This window comes from Eretmochelys imbricata, chromosome 7 (genome assembly GCF_965152235.1).
Source record: "Eretmochelys imbricata isolate rEreImb1 chromosome 7, rEreImb1.hap1, whole genome shotgun sequence".
Taxonomy (NCBI): domain Eukaryota; kingdom Metazoa; phylum Chordata; order Testudines; family Cheloniidae; genus Eretmochelys; species Eretmochelys imbricata.
In genome coordinates, this window is record NC_135578.1 from 29,891,476 (window position 1) to 29,904,409 (window position 12,934).

At 60.6% G+C, this 12,934-nt stretch overlaps 2 protein-coding genes across 2 annotated transcripts; one reads left to right on the forward strand and one right to left on the reverse strand.

Moving 5' to 3' along the window:
- Positions 1-373: 373 nt before the first annotated feature.
- MRPL11 (mitochondrial ribosomal protein L11) lies at positions 374-12,462 on the forward strand. The gene is made up of 6 exons (XM_077821579.1): positions 374-498; positions 1,180-1,314; positions 10,462-10,557; positions 10,839-10,932; positions 11,605-11,764; positions 12,048-12,462. Exons 2-6 carry the CDS (start codon positions 1,192-1,194, stop codon positions 12,151-12,153), a joined length of 579 nt encoding a protein of 192 aa, XP_077677705.1. The 5' UTR covers positions 374-498; positions 1,180-1,191; the 3' UTR covers positions 12,154-12,462.
- Positions 4,374-8,476, reverse strand: LOC144267919 (transmembrane protein 121-like). Its single transcript, XM_077822360.1, has 2 exons — positions 8,353-8,476; positions 4,374-5,941 (listed from the first exon to the last, which is right to left on the reverse strand). The coding sequence occupies exons 1-2, from the start codon at positions 8,456-8,458 to the stop codon at positions 4,989-4,991; spliced, it is 1,059 nt and encodes a 352-aa protein (XP_077678486.1). The 5' UTR covers positions 8,459-8,476; the 3' UTR covers positions 4,374-4,988.
- Positions 12,463-12,934: the final 472 nt, after the last annotated feature.

A 12,934-nucleotide genomic window follows, 5' to 3' on the forward strand; every position in this document is an offset into this window, starting at 1 on the left:
TGTTTAGGGCTGGCATTGCTGGAGACTGCCTCAGCATGGCGTGTACAGGGAATCTGCCCTTTGGGGATTGAGTGCCGTATTGGCTACAGAGCCTGAAGAAGGTGAGAGAAGTAACCCTGGGTTACTGAAAAGGACTCGCAAGCTTGGATGGGTCCAGCTGCTCTCCAGCATAAAACAGAGCACTCACTGTGTGGGTCTCTGTCTCTGTCGGGATGGGAACTACCAGTCCCAGCATGCACCTGGGTCATTGGGGGAAGACTTCAGCTCCCAGAATGAACATGGAGGAGGAAACTATAACCCCCAGCATGCGCTTGGGACAGCACAGGAAGGGCTCGTGAAAACTACAGCTCCCAGCATACATTGGGCGTGCATGGGGGGAGAGCCAAGGGGAACTACAACTCCCGGCATGCCGTTCGCCGAGACTCCTGCCCCAATATGTCTGCGCCCAGGCTGGGCTGAGAGCGGTGAGCGGAGTCGATATTAGGGGCTGAGCCGCAGGTGAGTTCTGGGGCGCGTGGGGGACTGGGGTAGGGAGGCTGAGGTCTGGGGAGTGGCCGTGGCCCACAGGGCAGGAGCTAGGCGGGGCCATGGGGTGGTGGGACGCAAAGGGGGCTGAGCTGTATGGTGAGGGTGTACGGGGGCCTAGGGGATCGGGGGGGCTGAGCTGTATGGTGAGGGTGTACGGGGGCCTAGGGGATCGGGGGGGCTGAGCCGTATGGTGAGGGTGTACGGGGGCCTAGGGGATCGGGGGGGCTGAGCTGTATGGTGAGGGTGTACGGGGGCCTAGGGGATCGGGGGGGCTGAGCTGTATGGTGAGGGTGTACGGGGGCCTAGGGGATCGGGGGGACTGAGCTGTATGGTGAGGGTGTACGGGGGCCTAGGGGATCGGGGGGGCTGAGCTGTATGGTGAGGGTGTACGGGGGCCTAGGGGATCGGGGGGGCTGAGCTATATGACTGTATAACAAGGGTGGGGGGTACTAGGACCCTCTGGGAATAGTGGTTTCTAACCATGCTATGACACAAACAACACTTTCCCCAGGCCCGTGGCACCTCTTGGGCAGTAAGGGAGCCCTTCCTAGTGCCAGTGTGGGGGGTGCTAGAGAGAGCCTGCTAGCGCTCTCCCCTGGGGCTGGATGCTGCCCCCTGTGACTTTCCCTCTCCCCTGTACTCATCTCGCAGCTGAGACTCACCATGTCAAAAATCTCCCGTGCCGCCAAAGCTGTGAAGAAGGTCGATCCCGGGAGTGTCATCCGAATGATCATCCGGGCAGGTCAGGCTGTGCCGGGGCCTCCCCTAGGCCCTGTTCTCGGGCAGGTAGGCCAGGCCCCTCACTGGCTGTATGATCTGGGGGGGCTGTTATGCTGGGGATGGTTGCTGTATTTAATCAGTGGTGTGGGGTAATGAGGTTCGCTGTAAGGGCAGCGGGTGCTTCTGGGACATCCATGCTCCAAAATAATCCCCTGGTGAGGTTCCTGCTGCCCCCTGTGGCTACTCACAATGTGGGAACAGGGTTAGCCGCTCTCACTCTGGGCTGCTTAAGGCTGTCGGATCTGTGGTTCAAATCCTGCAGTACGGGGTCTTTAGCCCCCTCTCATTTGTTGGCTGGATGCAGATGTCAGGGCAGCACCCCAGCTTCTGAAAGGATTTCCTCTTACACCTGTTACCAGGGGCACAGTGTTTGTGGGCAGGAAGAGATCCAGCCTTCCCAGGCATGTTTGGGAAACATAGTTGTGGGCACGGAACCCTTTAGGGTTGAGTCTCTTGTGGGGCTCAGTCCCTCTACTGGCTCTTGAGCTCTCTGCAATTGAAGCATGCTCCTCCTTGTTTGCGGGGGGGGGACAGAGAAATATTGCTCTACTGAACTTTGTGTTGGGGTTCTGGGCCCAATCAGGGCAGCCAGGCTGGGCATGGGGCACTCATGAATCACAAGGGGTTGTCTTTCATTTGAATGCCTGTGGAAAGGAACGGTTCAGGCTGGGAGTAGCCCCTGGGGGCAGCTGGCCCTGGTGGCTTTAGAAGAAGGGCATCTCGGAGGCCTTCCCTACTCTCCCCAAATGCGGTAGCTCCTCAGACCTGTGCTGCGAGGGATGAGTGTTGTAACTGATGCCGGTGATGACTTCCTGGGCAGTCAGTCTGTCAGACGACTCTGGCGTCGTGATTGGATGAGATCACAGCTTGGTCGCTGACGGTAACTGCCTTGATACAACTGATCGGGACTTTGCAAGGCATCTGACTTGGTACCTCACGGTAGTCTGACGAAACGCCTGGGGCTGGACAAAATCAATACACCCCTATGAAAGGGGCTAGAAACTGGCTAGTGATCCCCTTGGCTGTGTAAATGGGATTAGTGAGTATGGGTAGGGAGGGGATTTTGCCTCTGTACTGGTGAGCCCCGTACTTGTCCACGTAGTGCGTCCACATGCGTTGCCATGTGTTGAAAAATCAGAGAGGGTGCAGAAAAGAGCCCCACAGTGACCCAAGGAGGATGTCTTGCAGGGAGAGGCTGCAGGAACTGCATGGAGTTAGCTTTTCCCAGATGAGGTTTTGAGGGGGCTTGATCCCCAGTCTCTCAGCCCTTCCGTGTGGGGTGGGGGCGGTTCTGGAGCAGGGAGCTCATTAATGTCACCAACAGAGGCTGAGCAAGAGTCAAGGGCCTGGAAGAGCTGCGTGGATGCATTCACAGACCATTGTTTAAGAGGGAGGCAGATCTGCCCTTCTGACAAGTGCCCCAGGAATAGGGTGGGGTGGGAAGGGAGTCTTGCTTGGAATCTCAATGCAGCCCTAGTGTCTTCCTCTAAAAGCTCCACTCCAGCTCAACAAGCAGCTCTGCGCAGGCTGCAGGATCCCTGGACGGATTATCCAGCCCGGGGGTCAGACTGGAAGATTGGAATGGGCCCTTCTGGCCTTGACATCTGACTGTACAAGCTCCCACCACACCCCCAATCCTACTGCTTAGAGCAAGCGCTGCCCAACGATGCACCTGTGTGTTGTCATGTCTGCTGCTGCTGGCGCTCCGGGCTGTGTTCAGACAATGGCTAAAGAGGGGCTGGGCTGGAATGGCTGAGAACGCCCCCAGGCTTACACTGAGCCCCCTGTCTGTAGCTGCTGCTGCTGCTTGTACAAAGGTGGAGCCCAGAGGCACCGTTCTACTGGGTGCTGCACACACACCCCACCTCTCTCCCCCGCCTGAGATCAGCCCTTGTCATGCTGGGGGCTGCACAGCCCCATACCAAGAGACCTGCCCCAAAGAGCTCCCAGGCAGAGGTAGGATGGCTGTTAGCTGAGGCCCACAGAGGAGCCACGAGTCATCCATGGTCATGCAGGGAATCAGTGGTGGGGATTGCACCCCAGTGTCCTGAATCCCAGCCCAGTGCACCCTCCCACCCTTCCCCAAGACCATGCTGCCTCCTGGCATGGCAGGGCCCAGCGGCAGGGCACTTGGATTCTCCTCTGCTGGGAGTGTGGAGAGCCCTGCTGAGCTGCCTCCTCCCCTCCAACTGCTGCTGCCCCATGTGGTGCCCTGCTGTAACAGGACCATGGGGTGACCCCACTGAATCCTGCCCCCCATGCTGGGATTGTCCTGGCTCTGGAGAGGGGGCTGGGGGTTGCTGCAAAACCCACAAAAGGCTTTTACTGTAAATATGAGCCAACAGCCCTGAGTCCCCAGCCAGGCCCCCTGGTTTGGGACCAGATCAGGGACTGTGCCCTTGGGGAAAGACCATGTGGGTTCATTCCTGCTCCCCCCGGCTCCTGGGATAGCAGGGCCAGGGAATGGGGCACTGGCCCTTTGCCCTCCAAGGGGTGATGGGGAGGGAGCCCTATATAAACAGCCCCTGTGCCCACCCCAGAGGTGGCCATGTTCTGGTCCTGGGGCAAGTGAGTGGTGCAGGATGGGTGCAGGGAAGGGTCTGTGTTAAGGTCCCTTCTCTCAAGCTGGGAGGGGATGGGGTAGCCCAAGCACAGAGCCAGGACCTGCTGGGGTGCTGGGCTGGGCCTGGCTCTTAAGGAGCCGATGTGTGAGCCTCTCCCCAGTGATGGGAGAGGGGGCCACTGCCCCTCATAGGGGATTTCACAGCATGCTGTCAGTGGTCACTCACTAAGCACCTGCCACGGCGATGCGAATGCCCTGAACTCTATGATGGGGAAACTGAGGGCCAGAAGAGGGAGAAAACATTTCTCTGAGGTCACACAGTGAGTCAGTGACTGGGCTGGGAACTCACGGCTCCACCCCTCCACAGCCTTGTCTTTGCCAAGGGCAGGCGCTCCCCTGGGGGCATGCGGTGGTGACTGCAGGCCACGGTACACCACCCCTGCATGCAGCCCCAGGACTCTGTGCACATTGGGATCCAGGGTCTGTTCTGTGTTAGCTCTTCTTTATTTCCCTCTGTCCCCATGTCCTGCATGGAGCAGACAGGCCCAGGCATGTGCCCCCTACCCTTCCGAATGTCAGGGCCATAGCTGGCACCACCCATTGGGCCCATCCAGTGCTTCGGCCTGGGCTTGCCACTGGGCCAGCTGGGTGTGGACCCATGTGTCTCAGTCTAGCTCCACACAGAGGGGTGATGAGTGTATGCAGTGGTCATCAATGTGCTGCAGTGAGGAGTGGAGCCCAAAGGGCAGGGGTGAATCCTGCCTCCTGCCCTAGCACTGCTGGTGTCCCTCAGTCCCCACCTGTCTCAGTCCTGGGCTCCAGCTCTGCCAGTGCCCCTCAATCCCAACTCATAGCCCCCTGCTATGCCAGCCCTGGGCTCGCCCAGCTCTTCCGGTGTTTCTTCGCCCCTTTCTATGCTAGTCCCACCCCTTAGTGAATAGTGGTTTGTGCCCAAGGAAGGTTTGTGATCTCAGCCCTCCTGTGTGTGTGAAGGAGCCTGGGGGCCAGTTTACATCAGGGCAGTTTTGCTGGGTAACACCAGCTGGGGATCTGGCCCCATGCTCACAGCCAGTGTCCCTCCAACTCAGGGTGTGGGTGTTCCAGCGTCCCTGCGCACTCAGAACTCCCGGGGGATGAACCTGGGTCCAGAGGTGCTGTCCATGCCTCCACACCGGGGTGTGTGACATGGCATGTCCCCAGGGGGAAGCTCCCTGAGCCCGGTGGCCCCGGCTCTGTGGTACTGCAGTGCTGTGCACCCCTTGAGCACAATGGCCAGTAGGTTCTTGGCCATGAAGATGGCGGAGACCCGCTGATCGCGGTAGAGCAGCAGGTCAGCAGCCCGGATGGCCAGTGTGGTCAGGTTGACGGCCAGCAGGCTGAGCAGCGGGTAAAGTGGGAGGTGGGGTGGGGCGGGCAGGCCCATCTCGCCCAGTGCCACGCAGGGCAGCACCAGCAGCAGGCTGTAGCAGTAGAAGAAAGTCAGGCCCTCGGCCCATAGCGGCAGCCTCTGCCGCTGAGGCTCCCATAGGCTGGCCTGCATCTCCAGCAGGTCCAGCAGGTCCACCACCACCCAGAGGAGCCGGCCGCGCAGATCCTCCTTGCGCCGGAAGGCGGCCACATGCTCCAAGTGCTCGGTGGCCACCAGGACCACGTAGAGGGAGGGGATGCAGATGGAGAGCAGCAGGGTCAGGGTACGGCGGGCCAGCAGGTCAGGGGTGCGCCGATCGCCCCGGTACCCCTGGTAGATGAAGTATAGCTTGATCTCCAGGGTGAAGACAAAGAGGAACCAGAGTGCCATGGTGTAGCCATGCCGCGGGGTCCGGGGCTCGGCACCCGCCCATGCCCCCACATAGCGCAGGATCAAGAGGAAGCACAGATCACCTGCCAGTGCCAGGGCCAGCACGCTGACCCGCTGTGCTTCAGCGCTCAGCTCCATCAGGTACACGTCCACCGCCACCATGGTGGAGACGATCACCACCGCTGACATGCAGGCGTGTGGCTTGCTGGCAGGGGGCAGTGGTGCCATGGAGCGGGGGAACTTGGTCACAGAGGGTGGCCAGCTGGCAGCGCCTGCAGGGAAAAGGCAGGGGGGGTGAGTCACACTTGCCTAGAGCAGGATGGGCCACAAGAGACCAGACTGCAGACTTGGGACGCACCATCCCGGGGCTAATGCTGGCCTCACAGAGGGACTGAGGACAGGCCATAGGGGACCACGGACAGGCTGTGGCCTCCGGACATACACATACCATCCTGGAGCTAGTGCTGGGCCTCTAGAATGGGTCACTCCAAATGCCCCTTTGGTTAGCGCTGTGGGCAAGGGGTGGGGACTGTGTTCCCCTCTGCCCCCTACAGGCTGCATTGCAGGGAACGCACTTCCCCTTTTGCTGCCCTCAGGAATGCAGCCTCTCTGAAGGGCTCCCGTGGAGGGGCTGGCCCAGCACCCCTGCATTCCCCCTGGCCTTCACCCCCTGGCCTTTGCACCAGTCCCACAGGGACCCCTCTAGCACAGAATGCCCTCAGTGTTGCTGCCCCACTTGCGTGGGGGAGGTGCCTGTAGGGAGTTACCGGAGGAGCACAGGGGGCAGGCAGGGTGATGGGAGTGTTCTGAATGTGCTGGCTCCCATACCTGATGGGGACGCTGAAACTGGGTCAGCCCAATCCTGTCGCACACAGGGAAACTGAGGCACTGAGCGAGAGCGGCTCGCCCAAGGGCACATGGAGTCAGTGGCAGCGCTGGGCCTAGACCTCCTGGCTTCCAGCCTGCTGGTCTAGCCACTAGACTCACTCTCCGCCCCGAGCTGGGAGTAGAACCAAGGAGTCCTGACTCTCAGCTCTAACCACTGGCTCCAACAGCAGCACGTGTGTGCAGGGAGGAGTTGAGCAGCAAGGTATTTGGTTGCTGATCCCAGCAACTGTCAGTGTTTCTGGCACCCCGTCCCCTCATTCTTAACGGGCCAGCAAGGCGGTCAGCCCTTGCCACTCTGGTCCTTCCCCACGGTACCTTCTCAGGGGAGAGCAGCCAGGGGAAGGGGAGCCCTCTACCTGCCCTGCCCCATAGCGAACACTACAAACACACACACTGGCCATGCTTGCGCCCCCCCCCAAGACACGGCAGCCACAAATAGCAGCTTCAGCCATCTTGATGTGGCCTTGCATTACTGTTGATTAGATATAAATAGCCCCATGCCCCAGAGCCAGCTGCATCTCCATGCCAGGCGAGGGATCCCTATACAAACAGCCCCCGTGCCCCAGCCCAGAGCCAGCTGCATCTCAGTGCCGGGCGAGGGATCCATGTATAAATAGCCCCTGCACCCCTGCCTACCTGAGGCAGGCGCTAGGTGCCTTGCTGGTGCACACACAGCACGGGTTTCTCAGAGGTTAAAGGACCCATGTGGTTATTGACTAGGTTGCTGCAGGGAGGAGGCAGGGTAGGATTCTCTCAGCTTTGGCTAGCAGACCTGTGTCCCAGCCTGAGTAGGGGAAGGGGCTGGGGCCCCCCATGATGGTAGAGACCAAGGGTCCAATTTCCCAACTGGCCTGAGGCCAGTGCAGCTGATAGTGCCAGCTCCTAGCACGATTTATGGATTTGGCGGGCGGAGGAGGAGGGAGTGAAGCTTCAGTGAGCTCTTCCCATTACTGCCTTTCCTGCCTCTCTCCCATACAGAAGGGAGTTTGGAAGGGTGTGACAGCTGGGGGTGGCACTGGCTGGCTCTGGGGGCTGGGACCTTTACTGTGTAGGGGCAGCCTGGCTGGCTGTGATCCAGCCCTGGGGCAGGAGGACTGACTGGCTCAGGTAGGGATGTCCATCTTCCGTGCTGGGAGCTGGATGTGATGTGCCAACCTGCATTAGTGGTGCACACTTCACCTGCCTGCTGCCTTCGCGCTCCCCTTCTTCCCCACCCCCGTGACAGCAGTGTGCTCTGACAAGGGATGGGAATGGCCCCTCCTGACACATGATCTGTGCAGGTGGGGGAGGGTGCTGGGACCTGTCCTTCCTCCTTGGTGCCAGCTTCCAGCCCAACGAGTAGCTCCTGGGCTCTCCACGCTCCCCACTCCCAGTCGGTTGGATTAATTTGACCTGCCAGAGATGCGTCATCTCCCAGCGTCTCCCCATAGCAGGACTCTCAGGGGCACTTCACAGATTAGTAGACAGCCAGGGACTGCGCAGCATCTGGCACTGGGGCTGTTTATGCCGGGATCTCTTGCCTGGCGCAGAGATGCAGCTGGCTCTGGGGTGGGGAATGAGAGCTGTTTATGCAGGGATCCCTTGCTCAGTGCTGAGATGCAGCCACCTCTGGGGTGGGGTTGTGTAAAAGCAGCACTGCACAGTAGGTCAGTGGGTGACAGGAAGAACTGTTTGTTGACGCTGATCTCACTTTCCTGACGTGATGCTAAAGGGGTTGATGTTCTGTCCCCAGCTCTGGGAGGGGAGAGGGGTCTAGTTTGTTAGAGGAGGGGTGATTTCAGAGCGACATACTGACCTGGGCATCCTGGTCCTCCCTCGGAGCAGACCAGGCCTCGCTCCTCCCCCTGCATCAGTCCAGGGCTTGGGCTCTGTCTGGCTGTCTGTGCCCCACACCCTGGCATTGGTTCAAGCTGTGGGCAGTCCCCTGTGTCTGTTGGCTGCTCCCTGCACTGCCTTGCCTGTGGGGAGGGGGTCAGGGCTTACCATATGTCCCCAGATCCTGTGAGCCTGACCCCATCGCACCCCAGTCCCAGAATCCCCCACTGCCTCCCCCACCCCATTGCTTCCTCCTCCCCTGGCCCTCAATCCCCCCATTGCCTCCCCCACCCCATTGCTTCCTCATCCCCAGTCCCCCCATTGCCTCCCCCACCCCATTGCTTCCTCACCCCCGGGCCCTCAATCCCCGCATGGCCTCCCCCACCCCATTGCTTCCTCCTCCCCGGCCCCCCAATCCCCCCATGGCCTCCCCCTCCCCATTGCTTCCTCACCCCCAATCTCCCCATGGCCTCCCCCACCGCACTGCTTCCTCACCCCCGGGCCCCCAATCCCCCCATGTCCTCCTCACGCCCCCGACACCCCATCGCTTCCCGCTCCGCTGCCCGTCTCGCGCGGAGCTCGGAGGCGTTCCCGGCCAGACCCCCGGGGGCAGGGCAGCCTGTTCCCCGCCCCCCTTACCTCCAGGTCCCGTATGCAGGAGCGGCAGCGGCGCGCGTGCGTGGGTGCGCGCGCGCAGGGGGCGGGGCCTGAATCCCGCCGTGGGTCCCGGGTCTGCGCGGGGTCCTTGTGCCGCTGGGTGGCGCGGGGAGCCTGGGCTGCTCGCGCGGGGGGGCGGGGCGATGGCGGGCTCTGGAGTGGGCGAGGGGGCTCTGGCTGAGGGGTGGTATCTGGGAGGCGAGTGGGGTCTCGTGGTTAGAGCAGGGGCTGGGAGCCAGGACTCCCAGGTTCTCGTCCCAGCACTTGAGGGCAGTGGGGTCACGTGGTTGGCTGGGGGATGGGGGCTGGGAATCAGGACCTGGGGTCTGTCCTGGTTCTGGGAGAGAGGTGGGGGGTGGCATTATTGCTGCCTTCTGTGTGTCCCAGCCCCTGTGCAGCCCCGGCGATTCCCCTGGGGCCAGGAGTTCAGTCCCTTCTGGGGCAGGACTGTCCGTTCCTGGGCCAGGGGCAGGGTTACAGGCCTACACCTACAGCATTTTGGGCCCCAGAGCACCAGCGTCAGCCCGTCCTGGTGCAGATCCCTGCAGTAGCCAGCCTGGCCTGATAGCTCTGCAGCCCCAAGGCGGGGAATTCTCCAGGGGCGGGCAGTGATGGACGGGCAAGAAGGTGCCACCCCGGTGTCCTCCCGTCAATCATAGTGGCACAGGGCCCTCCTGGGGCTGGGGGAAGGGCAGAGACAGTGACCAGAGCAATGAACAAAGGGGCACAATAACATGGGCATGGGGCCTGGGCTAGTGTGGGTGCTGCCTCCCGCTGGAGGGAGCAGGTCTTCCTGTGTGTGGTTCATAGGCTCCGTAGCCAGAAGGGCTCATTGGGGTCTCTGTCCGTGTGGGGTTCCTGTGGGTGTGCACGCTGGGCAGGGGTTGTGCTGTGCGTGTCTCAGGGTGTGGGGTTCCTGGGATGTGCACGCTGGATGGGGGTTGTGCTGTGTGTGTCTTGGGCTGTGTCTAGGCAGGACGTGTACACGGTGGGTGTGCAGTCTGGGTTCCCTGGGGAGCTCACAACTGCTCCGGGAGGCAGTGAGCACTGCTCTAATTCAGCTTTATTTGGCCTGATCATTAGTGACAACTTCACGTCGCACAACTCATCCCACCAGATTCAGAGCCCTGCATTACACCATGGATCTGGACTCTACTCCCAGCCGCTCTGGGAAGGAGCGCAGTAGCCTCACCCCATGCCATCAAACAGGGAAAGGGGGCGGGGGGAGCATATACCATTGAAATGTGACCCCAGGGCAGGGGACTGGCTGGCTCAGATGTGGGGAATGGGATACAGGGCCTTTCCCTTCTGGGGAGCACCAGCTGTGGTTTGGGGTGAGGTCACATGTGGAGCTGCAAGAGATTCTGGGACATATGGAGCAGGCGGGTGGGGGATCCGAACCCCCTGACAGTGTCCTTGCTTCTCTCCCAAGAGGGGCATCCCCATCGGGCAGTTCTGCAAGGACTTCAACGAGCAAACCAAGGACATCAAGGAGGGCGTGCCACTCCCCGTGCGCATTGATGTCAAGGTGAGACAGCCCCCACCGCCCCAACCCACACCCTGCCACCCCTCACTGCCCCCCAGCCCTGCTGCCCATGTGCACCGATATCAGGGGGAGGCACCCCCCCACACTGCCCTATCCTGCTCCACCCTATCACTGCCACTGGGCCAGAGCACACCCCTCCACAGTGGGGCAGGATCTGTGTGTGGCAGGTTACTGGGGGTCTCCCTTTGGGGTGCAGAGAGGTCAAGGCCACATCTCCTCAGGCAGGACCCCGGTTTAAACCCCACCCCCTTGATGTGTTGCAGCCAGATAGAACCTATGAGATCCAGATCAACCAGCCCACGGCCTCCTATTTCCTCAAAGCGGCTGCCGGCATCGACAAGGGGGCAGCGCAGACTGGTGAGGAGATGAACGGGGGTGGCCCAAACTGAGGGGGCACAGAGGAGGGAGGGGAGAGGCCCAGACTGGTGTGGAGGGGGTTACACAATACGGGAGCAGGGCCACCCAGGGTGGTGAGGGCAAGGGTCCTGCCAATGGCGGGGGGCAGTCTCCCTGTGCTCTGGGAGTGCCCACGCTGCCCTCCGTGTTGAACCCCAGCTACCGCACGATGGACACCAGGCCTGTAGATTGGCACCCAGGGCCTCCCCTCACTTTCCTGCCTGCCCTGATGCCCTGTGAATAGGTGTGGGGGGGAGAATTGGGCCACCAGGATTCACCCCCACAAACACCCTCTTGGGGACAGCCTGCAGCAAGAGCACCCCATAGAAAGAGCCTGTGGGTCACCTGGTGGCTGCTTCCAACATTAGAGCTCTGAGCTCTGAACTGCATCTGACCATGGGACATGGGAGCTGCAGGTCAGGATGGAGGAGCCCTGTGGGAGGGCTGCAGGTTGGCTGGAGGGGCCCTGTGGTCCACTGGGGGGCTCTGCTGGATGGGACAGGGGGGCTGCGGGTTGGGGGGACACATGGGGTCCACAAGGGGTAGAGGAGCTGTGGGTCAGGATGCAAGGGGCCTGCACGGTGGCTGTGATGGGGCCCCATGGGTGGAGCTAACAGGTCTCTGGCTGAACAGGGCACGAGGTAGCAGGCATGGTGACCCTGAAGCATCTGTACGAGATCGCTCTGGTGAAGTCCAAGAACTCCAACTTTGTGGTGCGGGACACGAGTCTGGAGAAGGTGGTGAAATCCCTCATCGGCAGCGCCAGAACCCTGGGCATCAAGGTGGTGAGAGAGTGAGTACCTGCACAGAGCCTGTGCCGGGGCAGGAGCCAGAAGCCCTGGGTTCCCAGCTCTGGGTGAGTGGGTGAAGCTGGGGGAGTTGGCAGTCAGGATTGCTGGGTTCTATGCCTGGCTCTGGGAGCCAGGACTCTTGGGTTCTATCCCCAGGAGTGGGCAGGGAGAGGAATCTAGTGGTACGAGCAGGTGGGGCTGGGTGTAGTCTAGTGTGCTAGATGGGGCTGGGAGCCAGGTCTCCCATGTCAGGCAAGTCTGACCCCTTTCTTCTCTCTCCACCAGCCTCAGTGCAGAGGAATATGCCGTGTTCCGGCAGCAGCGCGAGGAGGCCTTGGCGGTGGCAGCAGCAGAAGCCCAAGCATTGGCAGCGGCCACCAAGAAGAAATGATCTCCAGGACCCCCGGATCCCACGGGGACTGCAGAGCCAGCAAGTCCAGATCCCACGTTCCGGGCCTCCAGGGTCAAAGCCCCACTCTGGGCATGGGGAGCTGGGGGCATCCTCTCAGGAGCAGCATGTCAGTCTGTCCATCTGTTCCACCCCTGTTCCCCTATCCTGGCCATCTTTGGCCTATGGAATTGCCTCGATGGAGAATGGGAATTAGCCCCACCCCTCATATCCAATCCTTCTTTAAATGTGCTGAATTGTTTCGATGCAATTAAAATCCCAATTCAATAAAATCCCACTGTGACCCCCAAACTGGGAGCAGCCTTTGTCTGTGTTTTCAGGGCTGGGGACCTGGGATATGGGACCTTTCCCCTCTGAGGGGGCGACAGCTCAGATCCAGTCCCAGAGCAGGGAGACTGGCTGGCTCAGGGAGAGGATGGGGGGGCAGGGAACAGGACCCAGGCTATTCCCTCATTTGTAGTTCAGGCAGCTAGCGCTGCATGGGTTACACGTGGGACAGCTCTTTGGAGATTATATTTGTAACCCCAAGGGCTGGAAACTAGCTGCTTTATTATTAATGCCAGTTGCAATTCTAGAGAAGGGATGGTGCCATGTGCCGAGACATCCGGGGGACCGGCCCAGCTGCGGTTCTGTCAAAACCCAGGTCGACTGGAAAGTGGTAGAGAAGCCATTGTGTTACAATATATTGGATGTATTTCAGAGACACCAAACCCAGCAGGGCGAATGAACAAAACAAGGACAAACTATCATCAAGGATCATAAA

What these genes read in the sequence shown, in the direction of transcription:
- MRPL11 (XM_077821579.1), top strand. Translation starts at nt 1,192, where the DNA reads ATGTCAAAAATCTCCCGTGCCGCCAAAGCTGTGAAGAAGGTCGATCCC. An exon ending in CCGTGCGCATTGATGTCAAG is followed by an intron (nt 10,558 to 10,838) that starts GTGAGACAGCCC and finishes GATGTGTTGCAG; the next exon opens with CCAGATAGAACCTATGAGAT. An exon ending in GGCATCAAGGTGGTGAGAGA is followed by an intron (nt 11,765 to 12,047) that starts GTGAGTACCTGC and finishes TCTCTCCACCAG; the next exon opens with CCTCAGTGCAGAGGAATATG.
- LOC144267919 (XM_077822360.1), bottom strand. Translation starts at nt 8,458, where the DNA reads ATGCCAGGGTGTGGGGCACAGACAGCCAGACAGAGCCCAAGCCCTGGA. An exon ending in GGGAGGACCAGGATGCCCAG is followed by an intron (nt 5,942 to 8,352) that starts GTCAGTATGTCG and finishes TTTTCCCTGCAG; the next exon opens with GCGCTGCCAGCTGGCCACCC.